General features: G+C 66.1%; 2 protein-coding genes across 6 annotated transcripts; both read left to right on the forward strand.

Moving 5' to 3' along the window:
- The first annotated feature begins 668 nt into the window (after positions 1 to 668).
- CARD9 (caspase recruitment domain family member 9) lies at positions 669 to 9,427 on the forward strand. Of its 5 annotated transcripts, XM_081236264.1 has the most exons (13): positions 930 to 1,894; positions 2,287 to 2,490; positions 2,639 to 2,776; positions 3,446 to 3,750; positions 3,832 to 4,011; positions 4,111 to 4,254; positions 4,461 to 4,586; positions 6,102 to 6,293; positions 6,754 to 6,795; positions 7,058 to 7,106; positions 8,409 to 8,485; positions 8,978 to 9,060; positions 9,152 to 9,427. In XM_081236264.1, exons 1-13 carry the CDS (start codon positions 1,873 to 1,875, stop codon positions 9,249 to 9,251), a joined length of 1,662 nt encoding a protein of 553 aa, XP_081092390.1. In that variant the 5' UTR covers positions 930 to 1,872; the 3' UTR covers positions 9,252 to 9,427. The 5 variants fall into 5 exon arrangements, 3 of the variants coding, with proteins under 3 accessions (XP_081092389.1, XP_081092388.1, XP_081092390.1); XM_081236263.1 differs by lacking the exon at positions 930 to 1,894 and adding an exon at positions 669 to 894 and having other exon boundaries at positions 3,832 to 4,254; XM_081236262.1 differs by having other exon boundaries at positions 928 to 1,894; positions 3,832 to 4,254.
- Positions 9,428 to 9,506: 79 nt separating this feature from the next.
- On the forward strand, positions 9,507 to 11,257 carry DNLZ (DNL-type zinc finger). Its single transcript, XM_081236265.1, has 3 exons — positions 9,507 to 9,848; positions 10,100 to 10,239; positions 11,003 to 11,257. Exons 1-3 carry the CDS (start codon positions 9,648 to 9,650, stop codon positions 11,169 to 11,171), a joined length of 510 nt encoding a protein of 169 aa, XP_081092391.1. The 5' UTR covers positions 9,507 to 9,647; the 3' UTR covers positions 11,172 to 11,257.
- The last annotated feature ends 2,143 nt before the right edge of the window (positions 11,258 to 13,400 follow it).

Consider the following 13,400-nt stretch of genomic DNA (forward strand, 5'->3'; position numbering starts at 1 on the left):
CGTGCCTGGAGGGTGACCTCAGGCCTCCTGGAGGCCTGGCCACTCAGCAGCGCCTGGCGGTGCCAGGATTCCCGGGGTTTAGCCTACTGACCACCGTGGGCCCAGGAGGCAGAGCAACACCCTGGGGCTGAGGGGCGCAGGACCCTACAGGAAGGGAGCCAGCAACGCTGGTCAGGCCCCGGCCCACCCAGCCGCAGCCCCTTCCTGGAGCTGTTGCTCAACCTGGCGGGCGGCAGCTCTCAGTTCGACCAGTGAGGCCACTCTGGTGGGGTGGTGGCCTGGGGATTCCCCTGGGGCCCTGCTGCTGTCCCGTGTGTCCTGGTGGGGAGGGGCTGCTCCCAGGAAGGGAGGGGCTGAGCCGGCTGCAGCGTGTGGGGTTAGGCTTAGGGGCTGCAGCGCCGCCCCCCCCCAGCCCCATGCCCTCTTTGGACACCACGCTGCAGTCCTTATGGGACCAGAGTGGACGGTGGCTTGGCCTCGTCCAACCCTGGGAGAGCCACGGCTCACGTGCCCACTCTGCAGTGTCGGGGCTGGGCCTCCAGGGCAGGCCCCGGGGCCCTGGCGCTGGGCTGGCCGGTGGGGAGGCGGGGTGGGGGGGCGCGGGGGGCTCCAAGCAGGAGCTGTTTTCCTCGGGAGCGGGCAGCTTCCACTTCCCTGTCCCCGCCTCCCGGGGCCGCCCTGCTTGGGCGAATCAGAAGGCAGCGCGGGGATGCTCCCCTGCGGGAGGATAGCCAGGCCTCTGTGGGGTTAAGCAGACCCGTCAGGAAGTGCACAGCTTCCCTCCGGCCCCGCCCGCCCTCTGTCCCGGCAGCCGGGCAGTCCTACCACTCACTGAATCGGGGGACCCAGGCTGACGGGTGTGTGGCTGCGCAGGTGCCCCAGGAGGACCCTAAGGTAGGCCGGCCTGGTGCCCTTGCTTCCGATGGTTGGGAAGCCGCTGTGGCCCAGCTCGGGCTTGGGGCAGGGAGCGGGGTCTGGAGCAAATACCCCAGGAGGGCATCAGGTTGCCTCGCTCGGCTGCCCTGTCCCCTTCACAGCCACCCGGTACCTGCTGGTCATTTCACTGGAATTAGCAGCAGGGCATTGTCAGGTGTGGGACACGTGGACACCAGGCTAGGAAGGTGGGGACCGGGCCAAACACTCCAAAGACCCCAAGTTGCTGGTGTTTTCTTTCAGTGCTTTGTCTGTTGCTGGGTGGGCAGGCTGACGGCAGCACGAGCCTGCTGCCAGCCGCATCTCTAGGAGGGCAGCCCAGTCCCTTTGGGCTGGAAACCGGTGTTTTCCACACAGGTCAAAGGCTCGGCCTGCGGCGGCAGGGTCAGGGTCTCCGTCCCCACCGTTGGGAGGAGGCCACCACGTGGCTGCTCCCGGCTCAGCCTGGCCCTGGAGAGAGGGGTTCCCCCACTGGTAGTGTAGAAGGGAATAGCGGCGGGTGGTCCCCTGTCTGAGAGCTGGCCTGACAGTCCCCAAGAGTGCGGCCGAGAGCAGGCCTCGCCTGGGAGGCAGACAGGAGGAGCCTGGACGGCTGGTGTCCCAGAGGCTGGAGGAGGCATGGAGCCACATTCCAGGCCAGCCCCGGGCAACACAGCCACCCCTCCCAGTGCGCCCGGGCCCTGGCTCTCCGTCTACCATGGGCCGTCCACAGTCACCCTTCCTGGAGGGCACCCTGTCACCGAGCCTGACCCGGAGCAGGCCGGCCCGGCAGCTGCTAGGTGACTGTTGCATCACCAGCTGCCGGAAGGAGAGGAGGGGACGGGAGTGGATGTGAGCAGGCACTGTCCCGTGGGGAAGGAGGAAGTCCCGCCAGCACAGCCTGGCACCTCGGGGGCCAGGCACTTGCCAGCCGGGGGCTGGGGCTGGGATCCCTCCCCCATGTGCCAGGGAGGTTGTGCTGGTAGGTGGCGCAAACAGCTCCGTGGGTAGGGGGCAGCCTCCCGCCAGCCCCGCAGCACTTTGGGGTGCTCTGGGGGGACAGGGCCAAAGGAGGGCCGTGGTGCAGGGGAGCGTGTTCTCCTAGATGCCACCTAACCCTGGAGCATCTCCACGCTGTTCCCCACACTTATTGGGGTGACTTGGGGAGAGAAAAAGCCCAGGGCGGCCAAAGGGGCGGGAGCAGGGCCGTGAAGGGCGTCGCCGGGCGAGCCGATGGGAGGGAGCGGGGGCTTCTCCCTCTCCTGGACGCCCCTGGGCTGGGTTCCTGGTCTGGCTCTGCCCAGAGCCCTGGCGGGCGAGGCGCAGGCCTGGCTCCCGGCAATGCCTGCTGCTCAGCCACGGCATCTCTCCCAGCCGCCTGCCCTGACTACGCCATGTCCGACTATGAGAACGAGGACGAGTGCTGGAGCGCCCTGGAGGGCTTCCGTGTGAAGCTCATCTCCGTCATCGACCCCGCCCGCATCACGCCCTACCTGCGCCAGTGCAAGGTCCTGAACCCCGACGACGAAGAGCAGGTGCTCAGCGACCCCAGCCTGGTCATCCGCAAGCGGAAAGTGGGTCAGTGCCCGTCCCCCACCCCCGTCTGCCCACGGCTGTAGTGCTTCACGCGCAGCTGAGGCCCCGGGAGAGCCGTCCAGACCCCCGCCACCACAGCCTCTTGGGGTTCTGCAGCCTCGCACGCCCACGCGTGTCCTCTGGGTCGCAGGTGTGCTCCTGGACATCCTGCAGCGGACTGGCCACAAGGGCTACGTGGCATTTCTAGAGAGCCTGGAGCTGTACTACCCGCAGCTGTACCGGAAGGTCACGGGCAGAGAGCCCGCCCGCGTCTTCTCCATGATCATCGGTGAGGAACGGGACCCGGGCCGGAGGCACAGGGCCCGGATGGAGAGGCAGGGCCCGGATGGAGGGGCAGGGGGATGGCGCGGGTTAGAGCCGGCGGCCCCCTTCCCACTGGGTCCCCTCATGGATACATCGCGTATGAAAGAAAGGGAGCGAGCCGTGTGTGGGAAGGGCGCCAGCTTTGGGCCCGGCCTGGGTGTCGCTCGCATCCCGCCGTCCTCCTGACACTCGTGGAGGGAGCAGAGGCTGGAGGGAAGGGGGACCCCAACTCCGGAGCGGGGAGCAGGTGCGCGGTGGGGTGCACAGGCTGATTCTCGGCTCAGAGCCCCTCCTACCCGGAAGACCATGTGACCCTGCTAAACCATGCCCGAGAGGCCAGGCCTGCTCGCCCCAGCAGCCTGTGAGGCGGCCCCGAGTCACGTCCCCTGCCTCTCAATCAGGATGGTAACAAAATTAGACAAAGAGGGATGGACACCCAGGCCCTGGGCTGCCCTGCCCTGGGTGGGGGGGCGGGGGGACAAGGCTTGGAGGTGAGTTCACCTCCTGGACGGGGAGCAGCCGCGACTGGGAACTGACCCCTTGGCCAGGCTCCCCCGGAGCCGCTGGTCCTCAAGCGGAGGCCCGGGAGGGGCCGGGTGTACCATGTGTCGTGTGACGCTCTCCCGGCCCGCAGACGCTTCCGGGGAGTCGGGCCTGATGCAGCTGCTGATGAGCGAGGTGATGAAGCTGCAGAAGAAGGTGCAGGACCTGACGGCACTGCTGGGCCCCAAGGACGACCTCATCAAGGAGCTGCGGGTGAAGGACAGCCTGCTGCGCAAGCACCAGGAGCGTGTGCAGAGGCTCAAGGAGGCCTGCGAGGCGGGCGGCCGCGCGCTCCAGCGCTGCAAGGACGAGAACTACGACCTGGCCCTGCGCCTGGCCCGCCAGAGCGAGGAGCGGGGCGCCGCGCTCATGCGCATCCGCGACCTGCAGCTGGAGGTGCCCTGCGCGGCGGCGGGGCTCCTGGGGCGGGCGGCGGGCGCCGGGGTCCTGGGCTGAGGCTGACAGCTGGTCCCGCAGATCGACAGGCTCAAGCACAGCCTCATGAAGGCGGAGGACGACTGCTCGGTGGAGCGCAAGCACACGCTGAAGCTCAAGCGCGCCATGGAGCAGCGGCCCAGCCACGAGCTGCTGTGGGAGCTGCAGCAGGAGAAGGCGCTGCTGCAGGCGCGGGTGCAGGAGCTGCAGGCCTCCGTCCAGGTGGGGCCCCGGGGGGCGAGCCGGCGGGGCGGGCGCCGGAGGGCCGGCCTGGGCCTCCCAGCCCCGCTGTGCTGCCGCCCTCTCCCTTCGCACCCACAGGAGGGGAAGCTGGACCAGAGCAGCCCCTACATCCAGGTGCCGGAGGAGGACTGGCGGCAGGCGCAGAGGGACCTCCAGGCGCGGACCGCCGCCGTCTTCTCCCTGCGCAAGGACCTGCGCCAAGCCGAGGCCCTGCGTGCCCGGGTGCGCGGCGGGCAGGTGGGGGGTGCGCCCGGGGCCGACTGAGCAGGGCTCCACCTCCCTCCTGCCCCCTGCCCGGAGGCGAGGGCCGGCCGGCCTTCAGCCCCACCTGGTGCCCGCGCTCCCCAGGCACGTCGGGGCCCAGCTTCGGTCCGGAGCTCTGGGCCGGCGGGGCCGCAGGCGGTTCGGCTGACTGCCATCTCCCGCAGTGCACGGAGGAGAAGGAGATGTTCGAGCTGCAGTGCCTGGCCCTGCGGAAGGACTCCAAGATGTACAAGGACCGCATCGAGGCCATCCTGCAGCAGATGGAGGAGGTCGCCATCGAGCGGGACCAGGTAGGGGCCGCACAGCCCTCCCGGACGCAGTGGCCTTTCAGGGATGCAGTGGTCACGGTGGGTGTTCAGGGAGCACCGACAAAAGCCGTTCATGCTCCGTTAAAAACGTGAACGCTAACGAAGTTAGTCCCGTTCCTCCACCTCTGCCCCACCTGCTGCCAGGAAGTCCACGCTCCACCTTCTGCTGTACCTGCCAGACTTTTTTCAGCGTACATGCAGTTTAATTTTTGTTCTACAGAAGTGGAAGCTTTCTGACTTGTTTTGCAAAGACCTCTTTCGCTTAAAAAGCCACGGGCGCCTTGGCCGGCTGCACTCTTCACGGTGGGGAGGCGGCGCCCCAGCGCAGGGCTGCACCTGCATCTTCATTTCCCGTCGCTTTCCTGTCACGGCTCTCGGGGTCGTTCCTGGTCAGCCACAGCTGTTGCTTCAGTCACTTTCTGGAGGGTCACCGGTAATCTGTATCCGGAGCCGAAAGGGGCAGATTCCTTTCCCCCGGCAAACCCACTTCCAGAAGGCCCTCTCATGGGAATAACAGAAACGCAGAGGAAACCCGGCAGATGCGTGCTTCCCTCAAGGCCGTGGGCAGCAGTGCGGTCTGGGGCAGCAGGTGTGAAACGGGCACAGCGCACCAGACGGGACAGCTCCTTCCCGGAGCTGCCCGAGCAGAGCCCCCTCTGCCTCGTGCGTGGCCGGCAGGGGCGCGCAGGCTCCGGTGGCACCCAGGGCAGGCCACCCGCCCAGGGACGCTGGGGCCTGGCCGCCGAGGTGAGTGGCAGGGTTTCCTCTGGTGGTTCCCGAGTGGGAAGCTGGCACAGAAATTCAGGATGTCCTGTTACTAATCCAGCCTTGGCTGTCGGGGTCGATTGAGGCAGGGGTGTGTGTTAGCTCCTGGATCATTGCTGGACGTGGAGGCTGGCTTCCTACATGTGTGCCTCACAGCCTCAGCCTCCTGGGCCGGTCACTGTAGGTCGTGGGCTGGCCTCCTGGGCTGACCTCAGTGTCCCCGCCATGGGGGACTGGCTTGATAAAGCGTGGGGTGTTCGTCTTAAAGAATGTTACACGGCTGTCAACAATCATGTTCTTGATATCAAGCTATACCCAGGAAGTACGAAACGTGCGTGTGGGCATGTGAACACGGCTGAATGTGCCCAGAGAGCAGGACTTGAAGACCCTGCAGGGTCAGCAGGGGCTATTCTCAGGGGTGTTCTCTTCTTTATATTTTCCCAACTGTCCACACTTTCCATCCTGAGCCTGTATTGCATTTACAACCCCCCAAACACGAATGACATCCTCGGATAAGAAAGGGGAAGAGGCCAGCGCTGGCCCGCCCTGTCCCCGGCCATGTTGCTGGAAATTCTCCCCGGAGCATTGCTAGAAATAAGGCGGGCTGTGCTGAGAAGTGAGAGAGCCGGGAGGGGAAATGAAAGACCGGGGGGTTGGGGGTGGGCCGCGCTCTGCAGGGAGGCCCAGCAAGAGTCCCCCGCTGCGCCTGCCCTGCCCTGCGCTGCCCCACAGGCGATCCTGACGCGGGAGGAGCTGCACACACAGCACGCCCGCAGCCTGCAGGACAAGGACGCGCTGCGGAAGCAGGTCCGCGAGCTGAGCGAGAAGGCGGACGAGCTGCAGCTGCAGCTGTTCCAGCGCGAGGGCCAGCTGCTGGCGGTGGAGGGCCGCCTCCGGTGGCAGCAACTGGAGACGTCCGTCCTGGTGGGCCTCCCCCGGGGCCTTTACGGTGTCCCTCAGTCAGAGAGAGCCATGGCTCTGCCACGGTGGGGCTCTGGGGGCGTGGCCACATGGGGGTAGGTGTGGCCCTAGAGACTGCAGACCGCAGAGGAGGAGCCGCCAAGGGGCCTGGGCCTGGCCTGGCTCAGCCACTGCTCTGCCCCTGGCTCAGGCAGGTCCCCAGATGTTCCTGAGCCCCTCCCTCCCCTGTAAGGTTGCCTGCTCACCGAGCCCTCATGGAGGTGGGCTGCAGGGCTGGCATAGCTCAGGGCCCGGCAGGGTGTGGGGAGGAGGAGGGAGGGGCGTTCTGGCCAGGGGCCAGGCCCAGCCATGGCCTGGAGAGGGGCCTCCCTGGAGGGCGGGCTGGCCTGGGACCCCACCCCGTGCCCTTGAGTGGCTCGGCTTCCCCACAGCCTGCCAACCGACCCCTCTTCTGTGACCACAGAGCTCCGACCTAGAGGACGGCTCACCAAGGAACTCCCAGGAGGTGAGTGTGACTCGGGGGGTGGGCCCAGGGCCACAGCCTCTGCCGGACCGCAGGCCCATATGGTTCCTCAGAAGCTCTGGGAGCTCAGCCCACCACCGGCCATCCTCCCAATGCCCGGCTGGGCAGCGTAGGTCCCTCCCTGAGAAGCCGGCACAGGCGGTGACGGTGGTGGGGAGAGCAGCACTGGGTAGGCAGCACTGAGGGTCATGCCCAGTCCTGGCCGGCTGGGGGTCTAACCAGTTGCCCTGTCCCTCTTGGGAAGCTCTCGCTCCCCCAGGACCTAGAGGAGGATGCCCAGCTCTCAGACAAAGGTGAGGAGGCGAGCGGCCTGTCCCGGAGGAATCAGGCTAAGGCCTCCTTCTGGCCGCGAGTTGGCACCCGTCCTGACCTTCAGCTCGCACACCGCATGACGCCGGTGCCTGGGGACACATGCCCCAGCCCTGGCCCATGGACCTCCACAACCCCACTTCACAGATGGGCACTCTGAGGCTCAGAGGTATAAGCAACCCCCAAGGCTCCCCAGCCAGCAAATAAGAGCCCCATTGGAACCCAGGGCCCAGGCTTGCAGGTCCACATCCCAGCTCCCACCCTGAGAACACGCCTGGCCATTGGAGCCCACTCAGGCCCCGGGATTGCAGAGTGGAGGCACCCCGTCCTCCAGAGCAGGGAGCTGGGGAGGTGGCCACTGCCAGGGAGTGGAACAGAGCGGGGAAGGAGGGACACCTCAGGGTGACTGGGGCCTTAGGGTGGCAGGGGCGGGATCCTTCTGCCTGCCTGGGCACAGGACAGGGAGTGGCAGGGAGATGGCCCAGCGGGGAGGAAGAGGGGCTGGCTCTGAAGGTGGGTGTCAGACGGGAGTTTGGGAGGATGGGTGGTGGCGGGGGCGCCACAGCAGAGGTAGCGTGTGAAGCCAGACGGACTTCCTCAGCGTCAGGCCTGACCCCAGCTTCTTGAGGGGGGCTGAAAGAGGAAGAGGCAGCAAATGGAGAAGTAAGTGGTTGGTCCCTCTGCTGCTGCCCAAAGACATGAACTTGAGGCCAGTGAGCCCCCACGTGGGGACAGGCGGGCAGGACCCGCAGGCAGCGAACGGGAGGGGAAGGCTGTTGGCCCAGCTGTCCTGGGAGCCCCAACCCAGGGCTGGTGTGGCCCCTTGCGGGAGGCGGGGCAGGCTTCAGGGTCAGAGGCCAAGGAGGAGGGGAAGACCTGGGCCTGGGCCTTTCCCACCGCAATGTCCCCAAGACCTGGAAGCTACAGTCGCCCACCATGGACAGTTTAGAGGAGCCAGCCCATCAGAGCGCTTTTTCTGTGGGTCCTGAGCCCTGGGCCCACCCAGGCCCTGGCAGGTGTGGAGGGAGCCCAGCAGCCTGAAGTGTTCTGCCCCCAGCGCTTCAGGGCCCCGGCCCCTGCCCAGGGACGGGGTGCGGCATCTGCTCCGGGAGCCAGGAGTGAGAAGTGAGGTCTCTGAGCCCCGGTCCCCATGTCTATACAAGGGGAATGCTTGCGGGGTCCAAGTAAGGACCCAGAAGGTGGCACAGGACTGGCCCGGGCTGGGGGGTAGAGGTACAGGCGAGCGTGGTCCTGGCAGGACCAGAAGGTACAAGTCTCCCTTGCAGGCGGCCCGGCCGTCGGGGAGAGCCCTGAGCAGCCCTTTGTGGCTCTGCAGAAGGAGCGGCTTTCACTGACCCCCGAGGTAAGGCTGCCTGGGGCGCCTGGAGCCCTGGGAGGCCCCTGGTGTGGGTCTCAGTGTGAATGGTAACGGGGAGAGTGGTTCCGCTACCTGGACGCTTGGGGGGGTGATCACAAGGTCTCTGCCCATGGGCTCCTGGGGTGTGGTGTCTTGGAATGTGAAGTTGAGCGCCCTGCCTTCTTGGACGAAGCAGGGGGAGAGGGGGCAGGGGGCGGGCCAATCTTCTGGATGGGGCGCAGCGTTAACCTGAGTGGGAACTCGGCCTCACTGGCCACTGCACGGAGCCCGACGGCAAAGGGGCCGCACCGGACACTGTAGTAGAAGGAACACTGGCCTGGAGCCCATCCCCGCTGGCTGTGCGTGCGTCCCAAGCCAGTCCTGTCACCTGAAAGGAGGGAGAGCGCACCCCGCCCGCGCCCCCAGTGCACAGCCCCAGGGGCGGGGGTGGGGCCCACGCGGGCGCTGGCCGGAGCCTGAGCCTCGCCCCTCCTGCAGGACGCAGGCCTGAGCGGCGGGGAGCCCCCCGAGAAGGAGAAGGGGCGGCGGCGTCTCAAGGAGAGCTTCGAGAACTACCGCAGGTGGGCCCGCGTGGGCGGAGGGCGAGAGGGGCTGGGGAGCGGTGGCCCCGCGCACACCTGCGCCCACCTGCGCCGCCTGGGTCTCCCGCAGGAAGCGGGCCCTCAGGAAGATGCAGCACGGCGCGAGGCAGGGGGAGGTGGACTGGGAGAATACCACGGGCAGCGACAACACCGACACCGAGGGCTCCTAGCCGGCCCCTCCGTCCAGCCGCCCGTCGTGAGAGGAGGACACGGCGCCACCTGGGAGCTGCCCCGCTAGGCCGTCTCTTCGTTGGAGAGCACGGGCTTGTTCTATCTCTGTGTGATGCACACGCGTGCTGCAGTGTTAAAAATGCAGCCCCGTCAATAAACGACCGCGGTCCGGACACCACCGCCTCCGACGGTCTTGCTGCCGCGCGCACCCTCCGACCCCGCTCCGGTCAGCGCGCAACGCCTGCCGCCAGGGGGCAGCAGAGCGCGGCCCGCCGCCGGGACGGAAGCCGAGCAGGGCCGCTTCCATCGCGTGCCCGATTCCGAGACAGCGGCGGTGTGGCCTCCGCGGGGCGGGGCGGGGCGGTCTCGGCTGCGCGGGGCGGCCGGCGGGCGGCATGGTGCGGGCGGCGCTGGGCCTCTTGCCGATACTGTTGAGCTGCGCGCGGCCCCGGGGGCCCGGCCTGAGGTGGCTGTGGGGGCGCGGGGCCCGCCTGGAGGCCGTGGGGAGAAGGCGGGCCTGGGGTTGGGGCTGGCGGCGCTTGAGCTCCGAGCCGGGACCCGGGCCGGCGCACTACCAGCTCGTCTACACCTGCAAGGTGGGCACGTGGCGGGGTCGGGGCCGGGCCCGGGCCCACAGGCGCAGGACGGCGCTGCGGGGACGGCGAGGAAGGGTGGAGTTGTCCTCAGGGGGCGGGGCCTTCCTGGAGAGGGGTGGGGCTATCAGTCGGGGGCGTATCCCTCTGGGAGAGGGCGGGGGCATGCGGGGTGTGGCTAATTCGGGGGGCGGGTGGGTCCTTCTGGGAAGGGCGGGGCCGGGAGCAGGGCTTCACCTCCTAGTCTCCACCAGGTCTGTGGGACCAGGTCCTCCAAGCACATCTCCAAGCTCGCCTATCACCAGGGTGTGGTCATTGTGACCTGCCCCGGCTGCCAGAACCACCACATCATCGCCGACAACCTGGGCTGGTTCTCGGACCTGTGTGGGAAGAGGTGAGGCTACCTGGGAAGGGTTGGGGACAGAGGTCTATATTCCAGTGCTGGCCTGGTCCATCCTGAGTCTGGAGCCCCACCCAACCTCCCTGGGGCACCGTCCTTCTAATGAGGATTATAGAGCTCACATCTCCAGCCCAGCTTCCTTATTAATACAAGAGGTATAGTTAAGTTTGAAATTCAGATAAAACACAACTAACTTTTTAGTAAAAGTATGCCCAAGATTGGATCATGTCTTGATTTGCTAAATTTTCCACCCTAGATCAGCTCCTTCAGCCTGCTTCACTGCCTGATTTCTGCCCTCACTGACAGCCTTTGGGGGCAGGTAGGACCTGGTTACATGTCAGGGCCACGGGCCTACCCTGAAATGAGGGTGTCAGACTAGGTTGACTCTTAAAAGCAACAGCTTGCCTTTCGCTCTGTGGCTCCTTCCCCCACTAGCATAGCACCCCTTCCTGAGTGCCTGCTGTGGGGCCGGGATCCTAGCACGCAGCTTTCTTGTCTTCTGCTGACACTGGTTGGTTGACTGCACCAGACTTGGGGGGCGGGCGTGTGTGTGAGGTGGAGTGGTCAGGGCCAGCCTCACCACCTTGTGGAGAGCAGTGGCGGGGGCAGTGGTCAGGAGCCTCCTGGCTGCCTGGCCCTGGTGTCACACCAGCACAGGGACTCATGTGCTCGAGGCCTGGCCTGGGGTGCCCTCGAGGGACCCAGATGCAGGACAGCTTTGGGGCCTGGAGTGTCATGGCACTTCCCTCTTTCTCAGGAATATTGAAGAAATCCTGGCGGCCAGAGGGGAGAAGGTACGCCGAGTGGCTGGCGAGGGGGCCCTGGAGCTCGTTTTAGAGTCTGCGGGGCCCCCCAAATCCACCACTGCTATGGAAGGGGCTGAGGGCCAGGATCCCACCCACCCTAGCAAGACAGAGGCCAGCTGACCCGCCTTCTGCCTTCAAGAAGGATGCTCCGGCCCTGAGCCACTCTGGACTTGCCTGTTTCTATCAATAAACAAACATCACTTGCACATGCTGGGACCTGGGGCTTTCTTGTCATTCCTGGTTCTGGAGTCAGAATGACCCACAAGAACCCCCTCCAGGCTGCAGGCCAGGGCCTTCTGTGGCTGCTGGCCATGTCTGAGTGGGAAGGGGCTGGATGTGGAGTCTGAGCCCCTCCTGGCTGTGGCTGTGTGGCCTTGGGCAGGTCACTTTGCCCCTCTGAGCCTTTGTCTTCGTGTCTGCAGATGAAGATGCTCACGGTGCTACCTCGTCAGGACTATGGGTGGAAAGATGGGACTCAGGATGGGCACGGGGTGGCTCAGCCCCACCCCGACCCCAAGTGTCAGGGCCCCGATCTTTTTTTTTTTTTTTGCCATGCCACATGGCATGTGGGATCTTAGTTCCCCAACCAGGGATCAAAACCGTGACACTGGAAGCGGGGAGTCTTAACGGTCAGGGAAGCCCCAGGGACCCGATCTTGATGGCCAGTTAGCCACTGTTCTTCCTGGGAGTGGGATCAGCACTCCCAAGCCCCACCGTGGGTCCTGTCCCTCTGGCCGGACACAAGGAGGCCCCACAGATCCTTCTGTGCCACCTGCCATCCCCTCGATGCCCCCTGGATGGCACTGGTGAGCCGGTGCCAACCTCAGCCCTGACCCTTGGCCACTGGCCAAGCCAAGTCAGCAGGCTGGGCTGCTCACCGTGGCTGCAGGCGGGCGAGGCGGCCATGGTGGCCAGCAGAGTGGGAGCTGGGCTGCTGTGGGCCTGGTGGTGGGCCGCCTGCCCCACGGAGTGTCCCCCTCCCCGGGGCTGTGCAGTTTGTCTCCCAACCTCGTTTGACTGCCTTCTCAGGATGTTCCTGTGTTTATGAAAGCATGTTTATTTCCAGAAGTGTTCTGGGCTGTGTGACCTTCAACATTAATCACCAGCCACAGTCTCGCAGGGTCCCCGCAGGATCCAAGCTCCTGACGGCCGCCCCCATCAGCACGGGCCTCGGCCTTGTTCTCCAGGCGCCGGCAGCTCGTGCTCCGACTCAAACACCCCCCATTCTTCCCGCGGTGAACAACCCCCTATTATCCTGCCCAGAGCCCCCTGTGACGTGTGGAGTCAGTTATGGAGGACGAGCCAGCCCCGGGCCTGCTCCTCCACGGAGGCCCCGAGGGACCCGCTGGCCTTGAGACGCCAGGGCAGTGGGGCCTTGCTGCCGCCACAGGGTTGGGACCAGCTGTGGGGAGGCCCAGGGAGCTGGCTGGACCCTGAGAACACAGAGCGGACCCAGAAGGGCCACCCGGGCCAAGCCCTCCTTCCGTGGGCGGTTTGGACATGGGTACTCGCCACGTCTTTTTATTGTCTGCTTTCTGACGTTTTGACGTCTGGGCCCTCTGACCCTGGAGAGCTGGTCAGTTCCTGGACATGGTAGGGCGAGTGCACCCAGGGCGGGTTCCGGACAACTCGGGCAGCCCCTCCCCCCGGAGCCCCTGAAGACCTTCTCACCGGCGGAGCGGGCCTGCTGGCCCTGCCCCACTGTTTCTTCCCACAGAAGCCACAGGAAAGGCTCCTGCCCACTCTTCCTCCCCTGCCTCCGGACCGACCCTGGCGCCTCCCCGCGTGGCCCCCGCCCAGCCGCCGTCCATCTCCAGTCCCTTCTCAAGGTGCCCCTGGCTCTTTCCACCCCCCCCAATATCTTCCCTCCCTCATCTGTGGCCAGGATCCCCTCCAAATGGTCAAATTAGGGCCAACCTCCTGTGATCCCGTGACAGCACATACCCAAGTGTAGTCTCCTGAGGACAGCTTGATAGGCACCGCTGGGTTCGAGGACATCAAACCAACTTCTTCCTGCAGGACTCCTCAGAGCCTTTAGCGTCCCGGCCTGGCTGTGAGCTGCTGAGAGGCACGGTGCCCCGCAGATGTTTGCTGGCAGAGCGCCAGGCTTCCCGGAGCACTGAGAACTCTCCGGGGTGGGGGGTTGGGGGCTCCCCCCTTCCCCGTATGGGCCTTGTTCTCACCCACCCTCCCTTTTCTTCACCTCACCCGAGAGGCTGCAGGATGGCAGGCTCGGTAGGGAGGCCTGGGGTTCCCCGTGCCCCGCTCGGGGGCTGCCCCACACTGCACTGCACGCCTTCCAGCAGCCTCGTCTCGGCCCCAGAGCTCCTCTGGGAGGCGAGCGTGGGG

Source organism: Mesoplodon bidens (genome assembly GCF_964165515.1).
Source record: "Mesoplodon bidens genome assembly, chromosome: 6".
Lineage (NCBI taxonomy): Eukaryota > Metazoa > Chordata > Mammalia > Artiodactyla > Ziphiidae > Mesoplodon > Mesoplodon bidens.